The following is a 14,004-nucleotide window of genomic DNA, read 5'->3' as shown; positions in this document are numbered from 1 at the left end:
ATCCACAGTTGCTGTGAAAAAATATATTTTATTTAGCCCAGCATATTGTTTTTATTAATTCATTGAATAATAAAATTATTAAAATTATATATATACTGCCTTTTATAACAGCAAAATACTTCAACATTCAGTATTGAGGGCAAATTCTTTTAATAAATTAGGTTTAATATGTATTTTGGGAAGAGTGATCAATAGTAAAATACTTTTCATTTTTATCAAATACCAAAACTAAAATTATCTAAAAATTACATAGATTTTCGAAATATTTTGTATATTTTTTGTGCTATTTATAAACATTTATAATGTAATACTTTTTTAGTTTTATTTTACGATAAATATTAATAATACATTTTTGTTTATAAATCAAAGTGTTTCAAAATCTAATACAATATGTTCTTCATAAGCAATCGAAAATATTATTACTTTTTTGTCATTATCATGTTTACTATTAAATATTAATTAAGGTTGTCATGTTGAATCAATTATATACCATAGGTTATATAGTATAATGTATTATCTGTACCTAAGTTTTATTTCAAACAAATTTATTTTTAGATAAAAATTTTAATTTTTTTATAAATACATATAACTTATTACTTATTACAATTTTTCAAGTATCTCAGATATTATGTTACTCAATATAGAAACGGTTTGTAGTTTTTTATGCATGATTTATTCTCGTATTTTATAGAGGTTCGATTATTGATAATTTAAATTAACTTGTAAATAATAATATATGCTACTTTTAATGATAAGTTACATAATACATAATATTATATTATAAATATAAAAAATATACAATATTATATTATATTAAAGGACATATTTTATCCACTGCATGTTTTAGAATTTGGACTGCAACTCTACCAAAACACACAACAGTTTTATTTTTCAGGTTATCAAGAACTCGAAGAACATCAAATTGTTTAATAATTTCAGCGAATTAAATCATTAAATTAATCTGAAGAAACACTAATTATGTCTATAACAAAATTATTTTTTAACTTTGTTAGATAGATTTATACTTAAACTAATAATAATAAGAAAAAAAACTTTGGAACATGTTTGAGACTAATAATAATTATGGTTTATTATAGATATTAAATTTATGAATATATAATTTATATTTTTTATTATCATCCTTTTCAGAGTTAATCATACTTTTATAATCAACTTATTACACGTTAAGTATGTTTTGGACTAAAAGACTGTTTTAATTTTTTTTTAAATAATTTGTTTTAGTAATACTTGCAATTGTGGTAAATTAATTTGTATATTTTATATAGTAAGATACTAGTTCAGAATGAAGTGTTAATTATAACTTTTAGGAATAAAATATATTTAGGGTGTACAGAAAAAAGTAAGCCTCCTATGTCCTATCATCCATTCGCTTAGTCTTTGGTTTTTTTTAACTTTTTTCTTTTATTGTATACAATAAAAATATACACTTTTTACCTAAGATTTACTAGAAAGTACTTACTATAACCGGGTTATGTGATGTATTGGATGAGTTAAGTCGTTTTAACATATCTAAATAATTATTTAATGTTAGATATTCAATTTTTTGATCGCTTTATCAAGTTGATAAACGCAATAAAACTAGTGCATGGTTCATGCAAGAAAATACTACCTTGTTTATAGGCAATTATAAATCAAGATGTAGTTATTTATTTTTTAATAAACAGGCAATGTATACATTACTCATGAATTAGTATCATCGGACAAGTTAAGACAATATCAATTTTAAGCAATTACGTAGGAAATTATAATATATTATATTATAACAATAAGTATTATTTAATATACACTATCTTTTTAAGTTTAACCCACAGTCTTGCAATAACTAATATAAATAATTTATAAAATATGCTTTAGTATCATAGAGACTTAAAATATACCGTTTCTGCTCAGAATCGTTTTTAATAACATACAATATTTTATCATTGAATTCAAATTAAATATATCATTTAGTTATTGACTCCTACTCATAAAGAAGTATATCCGAAACTTGCTATACGTATACAGCTGAGCAACTTCTCTAATTTTTTTTTTTTTAAATGTTTGGCTCTCATTTCCACTCAATAATCAAAAACTTTAAAACAATATCCTTCATTGTGCAAATTCTAATGAATACAATGACGGTAATAATCATAAAAACAACTTCGAACTCCCATTAATTACGCTTAAATTTTAGATCTTTGTATTTTAATAAAACCAATGACTAGCATATTATTAAAACATATATTTTATAAGATGACAAGTCTCAATAACAATAACTTACTATTCCATTAAATACTTTAAATTTTAAAAGCATTAACAACTTCATGCTTATGAAATTAATGTATTTATTTTTATCATATTTCAAATTAGCTACTTACATTAATCATAAGAAAATAATTTCGGAATCCATATTAGCGAATTCGAAATAAACTTTTTCCCTTAGTATAAAAATGTCTTTTGGGATTTTCGCAATTTACTTTCATTATTCTATAGTAAGTTAAGCTACAGTAATAGACTTTCACGTGAATCATAATTCTGATACTGTTACCATTAAATATGAAGTCGCTCCTCTTAAAACTGGATAAATTAATGTATTTATTAATTATCTCACGTTTAGATCTTAACCAAATTGTACACTATTATTGACATAAATGTCAATTTAAAAAGTTTTTAATACGACAAGAATTTTTTTAACGTTTACCTAGTGGACTTTACACATATTTACGCTCATAGTAAATATATTATATACAGAATCAAATATGGGATTGTATAATAGTACCTAGTTTACGCGTATAAATCGTAACGTAAAAAGATACGAATAAAAAAGCTAGATTTCTAATACAATTCCAAACGGTCTAGTTTATTGTTGGGTGGGCCTAAAAATAGTTGATTTGGATCAGATCTAAGCAACACGACCATGTCCTCGTGATATTAAACGACCGAATAAAAAGTTGAGTGCAATTCAATGAATATTTTTTACGAGTGTCTTAAGTTAAAATTTTGAGTTCGAATCAGAATGTCCGATTTCAAAATCGCTACAAAGTTCAATTTTTTTAGTCACCTATTGTCTTTTTAGTCCACCAGTATATTATATTTTATTTAAAATAGTCATTGTATATTTCACATACTGTCAATTTCTATGCCTAAAAAGTAATAAATCTTCTAGGTGTAACATGTTGGACACCTATTGATAAAGCATTGTATTTTCTGGTGAAACGTCTTTATTCTCTACAGTTGTATTAGAGTTTAGACAATGGTATTTAATATTAATTGATTTAGAAAATATTAACTTACAAATATATGTCGTTGAACAATTATTTGGTTTAATATATTTTACAAATTTTATGTTTATGACTATCAAAAACATTATATTATAATATACAGTAGAATCTCGTTTATCCGTCCCCCGATTAACCGTCACTTGCACGGACTATACTTACGCGTTGCTGTAAAATCTTATCGCATTGTGTATGAATAGGTTATAAATAATAATATATATAATCTGAAACTTTCGGGCAATATCTACTAGATAAACGATAGGTACATATGTATATATATATATATATTTTATGGGTGACGTAAAAACAGTTAATTGCGATAGTGATCGCATTTTGTTTTTGAAAAGTCAGTTAGTTATATATTAAACGTGTGTTCGTTCGCTTGACCGTCCGAGTTTTTAGTATTTTTGTGTGTATCAATATGTATTCCATAATTACTAAAAAAAAATTATAAATAATTTGTATGTATATTTAAAAAAAAATTTGTTGCTTGCTTAACCGTCTTTTCGATTATCCGTCAAAGCTATGGTCCCGAAACTGACGGTTAATCAAGGTTCTACTGTATAATGATTTCGACTAGAATACAATTACTTATTAGTGGTTTATTTTCAGCACAAGATTCTATACATTAATTTTATTTTATTTTCGTGCTATATTGTTGAATAGTAAAAACTAAAAAATATACAAATATATATATACATAACTTATAAAATAAAAAAAAAAATCAACAGAACAATAAACGGCCCAGAAAGTTTCCTTTAAATGTTCAACAGCCAATTTTATAGTACTCGTATATCAAACCCTTAGTATAATATCAATACAAATGTAAATTCAAATTGAAACAATGAAAAAAATATTTTAAAAATCAAAAGGCAACCCACAAAAATAGTTATATTTTATTTAAAAATATAATCAAACATTAATTAAAATTCACAATATTTCGAGATATTGATTATATACAAGTAATTATCTATTTATATACGTATATTCCAAAAAAAACATTTGATTAGATCATGTTATTTTAAAATCATTTTAATTACATTTTTAAATGTGTTACACAAATGTGTCATATTTAAGGGATTCCTTTAAGCTCTTAAAATAAACTCAATTTTGTTCTCATTTTCTTTAATAAATATTAACTATTCACAGCAGTTTGGCCTATAAATTATACATAATATTATAAATATAGTTATATTTTATTATTTATATATTATACTTATATTTATTTATTTTTAGAGGTACCAGTGGAATCGATATTGATTTGAGAAGGGTTGACATTGATCAGTGTCCTTTGCCGCCAGGAAGTAATCATTTTAATATATTCGCTTCATCTGACAAGTGTAAAAAACAAACTACTTACGTAAGTTTTTATATTATGTAACACACATTTATAACCTTATTTGTTAACTATAATAGCTGTAGCTGAAAGTTCTAAATAAAAAAAAAAAAAAAAAAACCTTATTTGTTTTAGATTATTTTTTTATGAAATATTATATTTATTAATTAGATTATTTTTTTTTTTTTAATTTTAATTTACTATGTTCTAAGATCTTGGAATTTCTAATTTAACCATCATAATTCTAAAACTGATAAAATACAATATGTTTAAATTGTTTTTGTAATATTTAAAACAATTCATTAGAATATATTAGAAAAAGCATCTAACCACAGTCAATTATTAATTTTTAAATCGGCACTTATAATTTCTATTTCATTAGCTTATACAAAATACATTTTCTTATACCTTGTATGTATAAAATATTTAAATAAACTAAACTAAAATATGTTTTTGTCGCACTTTTTTTATCATTATTAAAGTAAATGTAAAATCTCTATTTTCTTAGTGGTGCCTACACCAATATTCATAAAGTTATTTCAGGAAGGAATCTGTATGTGTTATACCTCGTTTAAATAAGCAAGTTATTAAAATAACTATCTCTCTTGCACATAATTCGCATAAAACAAAACACTTAAACTCCAACAGCCTTTATTATACACCGTCTCATTTTGTCTAAAAACAAATATTTTAACACTCTATTCCAATGGAAATGAATACAAAAAACTAAACACAGACTATCTTTTTCAATAACAAACCATATTATAATTATTTTTCTACTCAGTTATCACTTCAACTACACTGTTTACTATAATATTTGAAATAAAGTGTCAAATCATCTATAAGCCATATGAATTTTTAATTTTACCAGACTAAATAAAATTAGTCACATAATATTCAATTGATGCATAATATAAACAAATAGTAAAATGTGTAAAAGAAAAAAAAATACTAAACTGCTTACTCCAATATTACAAAATATAAGGGATTAATTATATTATAAAAATAGTTATAGCCAATAGGAAATCCTCAATACTTGTCTTTTCACTCTATTACGTCTGAAATCATAAAAGATGCATTAAACTCTACAAAGTTAATATTGTAAGAAAACATCACTAATTTACAATGATAAACAATATATTTATCGTCTAAAAATATCTCGGTAATCATTCCAGGTGGCTTAAATGAAGTGATTTAGGGACTTAGGGTCCTCTCACATTAAAATGAATTAATTGTGAAAAATTATGTCACTAATTTTTTGTCTAAATGATTTTTATCGTAAATATTATGCATTTTATATTATCCATGGAATTTACTTGCTATATAACCCATACATAAGTAAAAGTTTTAAATAAGACTTTGATTAGAAAAAAAAACCCGTATTTTATCATTTTAAGTAAAACTTGATATCACCTAATTTCAAATCTACTTAATATATCATCTATTTATTAAGTTGTAAATTTGATTCTAAACTATCCAATTAGACCACGACCGTTTAAATTGAAAACAAACAATTATATAAAGATAAACGTAATATACAATTTTTAATTTAAATGGAAAAATATAAATATAAATTATAAAAAAAAAACTTTTAAAATTGTTATTATATCAAATATTACATACGTATAACAATACGACATCTAAGCAACTTTTAATTTATTTTTAAACTTGCATTGGAGTATAATTTTATTTAACTTTTGAATTTTTCACTTAAAAAAGTATTTCTGAATTCGTCATTTTAACTTAAGTTGGAACTTGTGTTGGTACTTATTTGTTTGTTTTATTTTTTAATTTTAAAAAGTTGTCTTATGTACGTATTATGATTTCTTTTTTTTTTACAAAATGTCTTGTTTTGTTTGTTTCCCACTGACCTAAAAATAACATTAAAAATTAAGAGGATGTTATGACCACATGTGTTGTATCTGCCTTACTAACGTGCATCATAGCAAATTTGCATTCAGCAGAATACATTTTATAATGTAAGCTTTAATATCAGAGTAAATTTACCTATTATCAAATTTAAAGGTGAGAATATTATCGAGACAATGTCCTATGCTTTTATTGATATTATTATTTTAAAGTTGTAATTTTTTCCATAGCTATAACTCACTTTAAAACGATAATATCAATAAAAACATATGACATTGTCTAAGTAATAATCTTATCTTTAAATTTGATAATAGGTAAATTTACTCTAATATTAAAGTTAACATCACAAAATATGTTCTGCTGGACGCAAATTTGCTATGATGGACGTTAGTAAGACAGAGACAATATATGTGGGTATAACGTCCTCTTTAAAGTACCTATGTTATTTTTATTTAATATAATCTTAATTAACCTCACAATTTAATATACCTTTCATTGGTCCTACTTACTTTGAATAAAATATTTTTTGTAACAATAACTATTAATTTAAATATATAATTACACAAAGTAGACAAACTATTAAACATCATCAATTGTATTATTCTATAACCGATATTATTTTATTGTTTCATAAATTATATTTAAAGACTATTTTATTCAACAAATTTATTAAATAAATTATTATAAGTGTTATAATCACTTTAAATTATTATTGTTTGTTTAATGTATTATAATATATACAAACCATAATACAAGCTTTTTTTAAATTTAAATTTATAATGAAATTTCTTATAAAAACATGAATAATAATGCTATTTATTTTATATTAATAATTAGTAGGATTTTTTTGATTAATAACAAGTAAAATGTGTAATAGGTATTTGATTAATATAAATCATTTAAAATTTTAAGTAACACCATTAAGTATCACCCTGTGATAAATATTTAATTCTATTTTTGTTTTGAGTGTAAGAGGAGACACCAAAATATATTTACTATACATACATAACCTTGTCAGGTAGAAAAAAAAAAGTCAAACATTTTATCTTCAAAATCAATTTTCTATAAGCGTAAACACTTACTGAAAATCATCAAATATTTTTGATGACATTTTAAAAAACTCTATTTTAATTTGATTACACTTGAAATTATTTTTAATAGAATATTATTTTTACAATCTACATATTATATTGTGGCTTTCAGATTTAATAACACATATTACAATCATTATCATATAACTAAATTTGAGAAATGATTTTAGCACCCAACACATAGTTTTCTTAACTTGTCCGTTATTTCAAGTCGACGACAAATTATTTTTCAAACGCGTTACATTAAATCAAATATATATTTTAATTAAATATAAGAAAATATTAAAACTAAGAAATAATAGTTCTGAAATCGGTTGGGTTCATTATTTAAATTCTTTGTCTTGATTTTTAGATTTTTTAAATGAGAATTTTCTATAATCATTTATAAATAATTAATAATTGTGAATATACGCATAACAATAATATTAAAATATTATTTATTATTTATTAAAGATAATGCTAGAAATTCCTATAAGTTCTTCTGTTGTTTTGTATCGTCTTCGAACTTTTCAGATTATTATCATTAATATATTATTGTACTTTATATAAAGCTGCTTTTGAAAATAATAAGACCTATATGACATAACCCACTAAAAACAATTGATCATTATGGTTAATACCATTGAGTATAATATTAATAGTATCTGTACTCAATTATAATAATATTTTATTATTAATTATTAAACACAAAATACATTTAATTATATACAATTAATTTATAATAAAAGTTTTAATTAACTTATTACTAAAATAAAAATTAAATATAATATACTAACTTAATTGATCAATGTGAATTTTTAGTGCGTTTATTGCTTAAACATTGTACACTTAAAATATTACTATTGTTAGGAATGACTATGCGTTGCGCTACACACGGATTTAATGAAAAGCGGAAGCACTAAATTATAGTTGTATTCGCCGTAAGTGTGTTGTGTGTGTGCTCTTAGACGTTTACAATTTCTTATTTTTCTACGTATTTATTGGCTCAGTTTCATAGTCGTTCTTCATCATTTCACCATTTGAGTTTGCACTTATTAGCTGAAAAATGATAGATAACCGACAATTTGTTTGCCAATGTTTTTCTTTTATTATCGAAAAAGGTTCTGAATTCAATAGTGATAAAAACTGTCAAGTTTCTCGAATTTCTTTTGACAAATGTTAAAAGACATTAGTTACAAACCTTTTAAATATGTTTTATTTACCCTTATGCCAAATAATATTTTTCTTAAATTCATATTTTATTTGCCTCTTCATAAATTGAAATCACTTATCAAAATATTTTATATACAATTATAAAAATTTTATGAACTTCAAATACTATTAAATTTATTTTAAATTTAACTGAAGATGTAATTCTAGTAAAATACTAACTACCTAGTTGGCTATAGCTTAATATAGTATGTAAAGCTAAGGCGTGAGTTTTAAAACTAACATATACAAAACATGTATAATGCGTGACATTAAAATATTATACCGAATAATTAATTTAACTCGATTCAGTTGATATACACTATTAACATTCAACTGTATATCTCTCTATTATTTAAAAAAAAGTTTTGTGTATTTTATCTTCTGTATATTTAATTTTTTGAATATATTAAATTCCATTTATTAAAAATTAAAGATTCATAAGTGGTGACCATTAGTTGTCAGTGTGAAGCCCCTGAGGGTTTAGAATAAGCCTCTGGAAGGTTTTGACCCCAAAGGGTCAGTTACTGAAGTGAGCTGGGGGCAAAGCCACTACTTTTTGTAATAGTTTAATAATTATTATTGTAGTATAATATATTATAGGTATTATATATATATTTAGTTTTACATAAACTAAAACGTTATAATGTTATACAAAATCTTGTAAATATTATTTTGGCATATAAACTTTTTTTTAATCTAATATTTTAGGGGAAATTGCATTAATATATAAATATTTTTAGACATTAATATAAATTAATATACTTACAAAAATAACTCTCTAGAATAATTTAAATTATACTATGATATATGTATATAACAACAAGCTATATAAAAATATCACTTATTTAAAAATAATTTACAGACTAGTAAAGCTATATTCAACATTCCAAAAAATAACTTCTAGCTTGGGAGGTATGTATTTAGAAAAAGTCAATAAATTCAAATTTTTAGCTTAATAGAAGTACTGAACCGTATAAAACAATTTCCAAATATTAAGAGTTAGGTGTAGAAGTATTAAAATATTTTATCATGATAAAATATACTTCAGAGGAATGTATTTGGTTAAGGTAACGATATGGCGATTATATTCACTTTATAATTTAAAGTTAACGATTTTTATGTACTCGATAAATATATATTTTTATAGACAATATACTGTAATACACTAATACGTATACTGACACTCCAGTAATCAAGTTAAAATAACAATACTCTCAAAATTCAGTAATTGAGTAAAATATTACTGAATAATGAGTATTCAATTATTCATCTTGCAATTTATGTTTAATCCAAAAATGTTCTTATGCAATGTACCCTACTAATAATGTATCACACAATATATCGCCATGACAATGACACTGATTATATATAACTAAATATAAGTATAGTTAATTAATGGTTATTATTATTTTAAAAGGATTAAAATATTAAGAACAACATTTCAATAAATTTCTTGGAATTTATTTACATTGATATTTTATGCGATTATTATGAACATTATATTACTTATTTCAAATTAATACATATAAATATAAGCCGTAATAAAAAACCTAAATTTAGTAAATATTATAAATGTCTAGTAAAACTAGGTAGTATTAATTAATAATGTTTGTAAGAATTCGATTTCATCATAATATTATACTATACAATAGTTTTATTATTAATTCGGTATTTTACTGCAACATATTTTTTATAACAATAGCACAATATTAATATAAATTTATTTTTTCTTAAATGTCAGACTCATGTATAAATTAAAAATATATTATAATATTTCTCCTTTTTTTAGTTTCTAGGTATAGAAATCATTTTTTTTTCTTTTAGGAATTTTATAACAGTTTGAAATAATTTCTATGATGTCTTATTTAATTTTACAACATTTAGAATGAATTTTTAAGGACACTGAATTCAATATTTTTTAGAATTTTTATTTGATAATAATTTTTATAATTATATTAGATGGTGGTTTTTACTTATAATATTTGTTTTAGTTTTTAAGTTATTTTCTTGATCATCGCGAGATAGCTTTCCGTAATAGTCTCTAGTAACAAAATTGGAGGAAGCCTATTTGTTTTTGCATTTTTAGTTAAGGGAGATTTCCTCTAAGTTTAATTGCAATTAATTTGTTTAAGTTGATTAGGTGATTTGACCTCTGTCCATTCTTTACTATCGAAAATGTCAACGCCGTCGACATAAATTAAATAAATTGGTTCATTAGAACTTTAATTACTTCTGGATTGCATGTGTCATTTTATCGAATTATTAGTGACTCGTGATAAAATATAGGTTATATATCCATGGATTGTGACATAATTGAGTGCAATTAAGTTCAATACGATACCTATTATATACGTGTTACCGGCAGCTATTAGATGTTATGTATTACGAGTAAGAAAGAACGTATTTAAACGAAATGAATGCTCTATACGTATACGTATAACTCTAAGAGAAACGTGATGTATGGTTATCAATAGATAGAGCTGCCTGAATCTTATGACGTGGAATAAAACAAAAAGCGCAACTGGGTAGTAGTTTATAGTAAAAATATAACTGACTGTAAAAGTACATATTGTATGTATTATAAACTACAGTGATAATATTATGGTCGAATACCTCATTTCCAAATAATTGATTTTTCAATAAGTGTTAGAACTAGAAATGTTATGTGTTTAAACAGATAATGATTTCGATTTGGTCCAATAACTAATAAGTATTTTAAAATATTCTCAGATAAGCTAAGCAATGAAACTGACTGTACTAGTTTGATGATTGTTTTTATATTACTGTTTTATATCAGAAAAATACAATTTATATAAATAAAAAAATAACTTAACTTTGAGGGAAGTTTGTGGTAGAAAATTAAAATCTAAATTAAATTTTTGTAAAATTAGAAATTTCCTATTACCTTTTAAGATAAAATAAGGAAGAAAATAATGAAAATAAAACGGGAGAATTTAGGCAATTTTTTTCTAATTCAAAAACAAATAAATTTAGTCTTGAAAATGTTTATATTATCATTTTCTAGAAAAAATAACATTTTAAAAGTATGTATGATAACTAATTATAGAAATTTAAATATTCTACATTTTTTTTTTTATTTTACTATGATACAATTTATGTTTAATATGATTAAAAACATTTGAAAATGTAATATAAAGTTCATCTTAACTTTTTTTAACAACAATTTAAAAATATATCAAATACATTATTTATTAATATCTTGAAATCTCGTTACGGTTTTTAAATTAAAAGTTACGATTACTTTTAATTTTTATAAGTAATAAGTTTTAAAATATAATGCAAGTTTTTCATATGTTTTCCTTCCATTGGTCAGGAAAACAGATGGAAAACCGTGTTCTTTTTCATATGAGTGTTTGAATTTCAAAATTTGACAAAATTTGTAAACGTTTCATTTTTTTATTATCTCCGCTCAGCACTGTTTTTTTATCGTCTACAATTATTTGTCAATAAATTAAATCTTAATCTTAATACATTCATGGAAGTGACCTATTTAATGATAAGATACATTTAACATCGAACATACACCAGAGAGAATTCCCCAGTTTTTATAAAATGTTTAAATTTAATTTAGTTTTTCTTTTCATTTGTTTTAATTTAAAAGAATTCATTAATATTACAATGTTTAATAATTATTATAACGTTTATGAATATTTACAAAATTATTAAGAAATGAAAAATGAAATTAAAACTTTTTTTAAATTGCATGGATTTTATGATTCATATATAACTATTTTAATTTTCAATTTAAAATATTTTAATATATTTTTAAAAAGACCTTTTACATGGTAGTGTTCGTTTATTTGATAACATTTATTCATTAAGTGGTTTCTATCAATAATGACTGCTGTAAAAGTTTTTACATAATTGTTTGCACAATTATCCAATAATGTACTTTCGTAGAATTCGAGTATTTATTTTTTTTTTGTGTATTTTATGTAATATAAATTTATATTTATTATTAATTTACCATGTTCTTTATTTAATAATTTATTTTAATATATCATAACAAAACATAAATATTAATGCTTTGTATCGTCTCGATGAACAATGCATATTGGGATAGGTACCTAAACATCAGTTAAATCAGCGAATCTAAACTATTAGTTATCGCTTACTGATGATAGACTTAGAGTTTTAACAACAACAATGGTAGGCGTTGTGCATCAACGTTTCTTAAAAAAATAAAAATATGACGTTTCTTAATCTCGGGTCATACGTTTGAGCCCTACGTTGAGTGCCACTTTGTCGATCACTTAGCCGATTCTTCGCGGTACACGAATAAAAATTATCACACACAATTTGAAATAATATAAGAACTTTATTAAACCGTGGCGATCTATACAACAACCGTATAGAGCGGTCACCGCTGAAGAACCCCTTTTCTTCTTCTTTTATTTTTTTTATTTATTATATGCATAATAATATTATCACAGTTTAACCTAGTTTCCTATGTTAATATACTTAATTGTTATTGGCCTACAAATATTTACTAACTATGACTTATTGCTATTCTCGGTGACTTTATTACTTATTACATAATTGTTTTATTAATTTAGTTGTATACGTACAGTTATCAAATGCATAATACAACAACTATAAATAGTTGAAAACAAGACCCTAATAAAGTAGTATGCCGAACATGGTATTAGGCATAAGTATCATCAATATTCCAATATTGTAAAAATTTAATGTTTCAAGTTTTTATGAAATATTTTAGATTTCAAACACTACATGCGACATTTTAATATATTTAATTTAAAGGATAATTTTCAATACTTTGATACTTGGCCAAAACGTATTCAGTTTTCAGAGTAAAAAATATAATAATACTGACCAACGAGTTAAGGTATAATATACAAAATATATTAAACTCCTGCTGAACATTTCACTCGAACCAAAAAGTTTAAATACCATATGATAAAATATATTTGTTATTGTATGCATTATACTTTCAGGCACACTTTATTATTTAAAATACATTTTATACAATTTTAATAAAAATTAAACCATAGAACTGATTTTAAAATTATTACAAAATTACTATATATTTTTTCTTTTGTTTTATTTTTGCATGGAGTTTAAAATACGTGTTGTCAATAATTATTGGTTAATATTATTTTATTAATGAATTATTGTTATCATTCAAAATATTTATATTATGTATAAACACTTATTAGTTTATTATATCAATGTATGCATATAATTATATTACGTTAAA

At 23.0% G+C, this 14,004-nt stretch overlaps 1 protein-coding gene across 1 annotated transcript in view; it reads left to right on the top strand.

The window, feature by feature from the left end:
* LOC132917292 (probable G-protein coupled receptor CG31760) overlaps positions 1–14,004 on the top strand; it is a 99,636-nt gene that overhangs the window by 57,239 nt on the left and 28,393 nt on the right. The window contains exon 4 of the mRNA XM_060977968.1: positions 4,515–4,638. Coding sequence (XP_060833951.1) covers positions 4,515–4,638 — 124 coding nt within the window. The remainder of the gene's footprint in view (positions 1–4,514; positions 4,639–14,004) is intronic.

Source organism: Rhopalosiphum padi, chromosome 1 (genome assembly GCF_020882245.1).
Source record: "Rhopalosiphum padi isolate XX-2018 chromosome 1, ASM2088224v1, whole genome shotgun sequence".
In the NCBI taxonomy this organism is placed as follows: domain Eukaryota; kingdom Metazoa; phylum Arthropoda; class Insecta; order Hemiptera; family Aphididae; genus Rhopalosiphum; species Rhopalosiphum padi.
Note: the sequence above shows the minus strand (reverse complement) of the source record. Positions and strands in the feature narration are given on the sequence as shown.